Here is a 6,085-nt window from a genome sequence, read left to right as displayed (position 1 = left end):
AAAAGCTTGTACGTTTTCATCTTCTCCGAGTGCAGTGCTGTCACGATCTACTACACGGATATCTCTGTGTACATCGATACTCTTCAGCCTATGGTGACGACGGAACTCTTTTTCGCTTCTCCTCCATCTCCTCTCTTCCTGCTTCAGGAGAGGCCTCCGAAATGAAGCCTTGGTTGCCTAGTTCACTCCTCAGTAGGCATGCTTCCGAGTCTACGACTATGACGGACACCCATCGAGAAATTGCCCGGGTGCTATAGGCAACTAGCACGGCTTGGAGTGAGGTGTGGCGAAACCAATACTGGGCTAAAAAAGCAGAAGCCTGCACATTTTTGCTTGCATGTCTTCGTCATCTGTCGTAGCAAGATGGCGAAGAGACGGGGCACGAGGAAAAAATCTGTCATACCACAAGGAAGTCGTTCTTGTAGTGCGCCTGCCTACTGAGATCGTGCAGTCTGTTCCCCGTTCCGACGCTAGACCAGGAGATACAGGAACAAATAGGTGGGGTAGGACTCCAGAAGCGTGGGGGGACGAGCATTCCTGTAACGCAACGTTACAGTAATGTATTAGACATCCTGCAGGCACAACTTGTGTGCGGGATGCTTCTTGTTATAGTGGCCGAACTGACGATGTGGTCACCGGGCGAGAATAGAAACAGTAAAGGGCGGGGGTATTGTCAGTATGGACAGTGTACCGTATTTCCTCTCAGCGGTGTCGAAGGTGAGACTGGTGAGGGATTCAGGGAAGCCGCGCCTAGCCGACAAACACTGCGTCATGAGCCGCCTTTAGGAACTGTCAGTGGTTAGAGGGTGACGAGGATCTGCGTGCATTTCGAAGATGCTTTCCTGCGCTTGGGCTGGGCTGCAAGACGACCAGAGGTCCGCAGGCGACTCCGTAGGGGTTCTATAGGAGCCTAGAATTGTTGGTTCAAACTTAGGGGTGCTGTCAGAACCCTGGGGAATCTGGGGTGAATCTAGAAGGGGCGACGGCTGTCATAGCGCAGTGACATAGCGGGTTGTCACTGATTCGCTACCGCCGAGAACCAATAAACCTTTGGAAAAACAAGAGTGTACCTTGGAGGGCAAAGGTCTGATCGCCTACCCGGTTGCAAGGTGACCCTACCGAGCCAGGACAACTAAACAAAAGAAAAACCTCCGGAAGATGGCAAGAGTTTTTTAGATGAAAGTCTAGTGAAAACAGGTCGGTAACAGAAAGCTGACTCGGCAAGCGGCGGAACACGAACAAGCGAAAGAGAACGAATTCAAGCATTGACAAACTGAAAGGCCGCGGGTATTCCCCGACAGCCCTCACGCTACAGTACGGTATCTCTGGTGCAGCTACTGACTGCTAAGACTCCTGTTTGGTACGGCCGGTGGAAGTCACTCTGACTCTACAGCCTACTTGGTCGGTGGCTGGTCCTCTGGGTCACCACCACAGCACCCGAAATGCAACTATCGGTCACGTAGGGAGGAGGGAGGGCGACTGGGAACGCGGCGTGGGACACCGGAAGAGCACCGGAAACTTCCTTCTCGGGCCGAGCTAGCTCCCGCCAACTTCCAGCTGTCCTGAAACACTCGAAGCTCCATGTTGGAGAGCGAGGGAATAGACCTCCCGGTTTTGAACAACCCTGCGGTGTTTCGGACCGCGGTAGTCACGGGGAATCAAACCCGGAAAACAGGAACTTCTCGATGACACGTGAGGGAATGCGTTTGTGGTCTTTGTATCCTGTATCATCACTTCTCTGGGCTATTGTGTTTTACGCCTTTAGCGGTGTCAGGATCTCCTGGCACCAGTCCAAATACGTCCCCTTACGCTATCTTCTATTGATCGTTGTTCCACGCCGCTGCCGCCGGGCAGTTTTGGAGGCCATGACTTCGGCCGTACCGCAATACGATGGTGATGATAGTTGAGAGAATCAAACGGCGGTGGCACCTGCCAAGGCTAGCGATGATTTTTCACCTTTCTACTTTGCCAGTGAGTCTTTTCTCGGTTGGTTTATGTTCACCTTCGAGCGTACGGTCATAAGGCGGATTGAAGATATCGCTTACATCGCCTATAAACTATTAGCGGTATCTTCAAGTAAGGAACACTGTAGAGGTCCCTCATTTGGAGGGAAACTGGCAATGCAAAGGTGCTCGATGATATGCAATATCTTCGTCAATAACTGGCATAGAGAGAACAAGAGCTGACGTGTACTACGGTTGTGGAGAGTGTTGAGTAGCGCTCAAACTAGAAGATATCAGTTCCATTCAACTGAGTGGTTTTTTCCAAACACCCACCCCCTCTAGCCAAGGAGATCTGGGTCCCCACAAATGCGGCCTTCCCTTGCGGTGATATAATAAGGTACGCCGTAATCAGCCTTGAAGATCGACTCTGAGAAGTACTATCACCCGATATAAAAAAGTAAAGGAATAAGAGGAAAGAAAGAGGTGAAGGAAAGTAAGCAGCGAAAGAACGGAGGGAGCTAAGAGCAAAAGAATGCAAGAAAGAATTCTAGGACGAAAGGCGTCAAGGCAGTCGGCAATATCCTTACTGCAGAAAGCGAATTCATGAACAGATAGGAGGCTCCGTTTCTTTTCGCCGTCTCTTCTTGGGAGATTTGTTTTGAGAAGATTTGATAAAACACTCGTGTCCACGAGAAGTAACGAAAGATACAAGGGAAGGAAACAGATGACTGAGGTGTAATGACAGCGCACGGCCATCACACCATGAGGTGCTTGGTAAACATCCAGTCAAATCAAGACGCTCAAGATATGGCGCTATTGCTGCCACCTGAGAATAAAAAAGCACTGGAGAGAAAACAGTCCTCTCGGCCACATGGAGTCTACTCTTCCGTCCGAAATCAAAGGAAAGAGGCTAGCTGTGTCTACGCATATCTCCACATAGACATGTACATAGGTATGTACTTATCGCGGTGTAGCCCTACGTGGGGCAGAATCGCATCTGAGGGACATGCACACATACATCAATGTACACCAAGGTGCCTCTACATATACGCCAGTACATCTATATTTCTGTACATATATGAATGCACGTCACAAGACATGCATGTACATGCGGACATGTGTATCCGCCCCAAACATGAGAAGGAAGCAGTTGTATCACAGGTATAGGCAGTGTCCTGAGCTCCTCTCTCATGAAGAAACAATAAGGAAGATATTGTATTACTCCTACTCAATTGACCGGATACGTGAGGAGACAGGCACCAGCGCATATGGTAATGGCAAGAAGAATTTACATGTCACTTCGCCGGGTACCCCCCTAGGCCCTGTCGCTCATATCAGATACGCCCTACCACAGCATGAATAGCACTAACAGAAGGAGTCGCTATACTACTATCATCCGAAGATAAGAGCATCGCTGTCTCTAACTGAAGATTCTATACTTATCCTCAAGGTTCTATGGAGTCATATACCAATGATACGTTGATACTCATTCACTGTTGTCCCAGGTATCAGAAAATGCACGCTGCCACTAACTAGAGAGCGTTTTACCGCCCTCAGTTCTACAGGATGGGATCGGCTTATCCTCTCCAGACAGCTCAGTAGTTGTGATGTGTTTTGTAACTACATCCTTCACCGTCGGTTAGAGATTCCCGAGGTCTGGTCTGGCTCTCCCCCTGTCGGTCATGCCTATTGACTTCATCGTGTATGGATGGGAAGAAACTGTTCGAAAGAATACAAATGTACACCTCTGTAGGTCTCCTCTAGACGCAAGGAGACAGAAAAGGCGGATTGAGATAGACATCCACAAATACTCGCAGCTGACCGCTTGTATATAGCTGTAAGTAGACACCCCACAAGTGTATCTATATGGGCAGGTATACACATGTAGTGTTGTAAGCTTCTGTGCCTTTCCTACCTTATGAAGAGATGTGACGATAGTACGGTCGGGACGAGGACCGAACGAGGGGCCTAAGTCCATACAAAGAGAAAGCTCCTTGATAATCGAGTGGAACTGACGGTGATTTTCTTCTTTCTTCTCCATCCTTTCTCTTTCTCTTTTCTCTCTCTCTTCTTCTTCAAGACCACTTCTCCCATCACACTCAGGCATTGTTTGCTTTCCATGGCCTGATAGTCTACAATAGGATTCAGTGTCTGTGCATTCTCCCCCTTGTGTCTCAGGGGCACTTCCCTCCTTGCTGGCTGGACGTTCTGTGCGGTGATCCTTGCCAAAATCCATACTACTATCTCTCACAAGGTATCGACTGTATCGGTTCTGTGGTGTTGTTCTTCTCTCTCCTTCTTCTCCCGTCACCCCTCTTTCTAAAATTGCCTCTGCTCCAAAAAGATGTCTCATCTGATTCTCACCTAGGGCTGGTTCTTTCATACGGAAGGATGGCAAAGACGTATTACGAGATCGGGGTGTATGCTCACCAGCACCCCCGTCTGAGCTGACGTGGTGTATTGTACCGTGATCTGAGACAGTAAGATGAAGGTCGGAACACTCCCTGTCTTTACCATTGAATCCCCTAGGTGTCTCTTCTTGAGAGGCATGAGAGAAATCATAAGAGGATGGGGCAGAGGAGAAAGAAAAGAATCGTGGTTGTCGTAGAAGACAGAGAAGTTGTTCTTGTTGTGCATCCGCTGAGGGCTTGCATGCTCTTCCTCGTTTCGATACAATACCAGGTGATGTGAGAGGATGGAAATCAACAGAGCGCCAAAAGAATGGAGATGAATACTCCTAAAAAATAAGAGAGAAAAACATCACCTTTGCTAGTAGGGTATATACACAATACACCCTACCAACGCAAAGGCCGGAATGCACTCGTCACAACACGTATCGAGACACATGTTTACACATCTATACCTCCAGGTACATGAATAGATTTAGGCACAGACGTACATAGATACAGTTGTACACAGATTCACTGTTGAGCGGCCGCACCCGAGTGCCGAGGCCTCCATATGTAGTATCTGTTACGCTGAAGTCTATACACCACGACACACGTCAGTCTGTCCATAGACATATCGGTCAGACCGAACCAGTTTCCGACAGACTACCTCGAACTCATAGACGCCTAATGTAGAGTGCACGGGAGGCTACGATACGCGGAAGTGTATATATCAATGTATACATCGACATACCTAGGCATGCAGACTTGAAAAGATCCATCGATACACATACTCCTCAGCACAGTTTAATCTCCGCAGTGAGAGAGGACTGTCCTACCTGATAAAGAGTCGTGCAAACTTCCATGAGAGTCATCTTGTCTCCGAGAGTAAGAACTCGGTCTAAAAGAAAAAGAAGAAGAACTGAAACAGCACTTGTTCTCCCTCTTCTTCTCGCTTCCTTAGGCCTCATCGTACCTTCAGATACATGAGACCCTCCCTGCAAGTGTTCATGAGGTCTATCAGTCACCTCCGGTATACACGACTGGAGAGAGACGACCGCATGCACGAACAGACATCCAGCTCCTCGATATGCTGTCTGTACACCTGGCCGATGCCTACTTAGAGAAGGAGACAGAGACAAAGTTGACGAACACTCTCTTTGACTGCGCCCGGTAATCCCGCAAGAAGATTTTGAAGCTGATTTCGGGCCGGACGAAAGCAGATTATCAGCAGTAATGCCCCCACGTACCGCCCGCAGGAATGAAGTTTGGAGGCCTCGGAAAGAGGAGAAGGAGCTGAAGAGAAGACTTGGAGAACAACACACACCCCCGCAGGCGCATGCGAAGAGACAAGCTCCTAGGAAAAGTCAGTCTATAGAAAAACTGAGAAAACAATAAAGAGGAACGGCAAGGAGGCAAAGCAAACTAAATGCTAACGCATGCCTGAACACAACTACAGATACATTCCTATACATCTATATGTATACATCTGTACTTACATGTAAACCATGGAGAAGCAATAGCAGTTGATAGCTCTCTACGATAAAGTGAGACCTGTACAGAGACGAGCAAACACGTTTTGCTGCCGGCACGACAGGAGGACTAACGGCCGGCGCGCATAGCCAGGAAGATCAGGAAGAAAGAATAAGCGACATCAAGCAAATCCTGGAAGAAGGATCGGTCCCATGCACCGGTTAAAACCGACTCATCAAGATGCAAGAGACTGTTTTAGCCATCGTCCTTAGACACTCTTTC

The 6,085-nt window shown here is 48.5% G+C and overlaps 2 protein-coding genes across 2 annotated transcripts; both read right to left on the bottom strand.

Annotated features, from left to right (window-relative positions):
* Positions 1–2,343: 2,343 nt before the first annotated feature.
* On the bottom strand, positions 2,344–5,205 carry CSUI_008880 (uncharacterized protein; the record flags this gene model as incomplete). The annotated part of the gene is made up of 4 exons (XM_068069000.1): positions 2,344–2,380; positions 2,531–2,769; positions 3,859–4,680; positions 5,170–5,205. 3 exons carry the CDS (start codon positions 5,203–5,205, stop codon positions 2,545–2,547), a joined length of 1,083 nt encoding a protein of 360 aa, XP_067919024.1. The 3' UTR covers positions 2,344–2,380; positions 2,531–2,544.
* Positions 5,206–5,365: 160 nt separating this feature from the next.
* On the bottom strand, positions 5,366–5,651 carry CSUI_008879 (uncharacterized protein; the record flags this gene model as incomplete). Its single annotated transcript, XM_068068999.1, has 1 exon — positions 5,366–5,651. A coding segment is annotated over one exon (282 nt), but the record flags the coding sequence as incomplete, so codon positions are not given.
* Positions 5,652–6,085: the final 434 nt, after the last annotated feature.

This window comes from Cystoisospora suis (genome assembly GCF_002600585.1).
Source record: "Cystoisospora suis strain Wien I chromosome Unknown contig_5117, whole genome shotgun sequence".
NCBI lineage: Eukaryota > Apicomplexa > Conoidasida > Eucoccidiorida > Sarcocystidae > Cystoisospora > Cystoisospora suis.
This window is presented reverse-complemented; position numbering and strand designations above follow the sequence as displayed.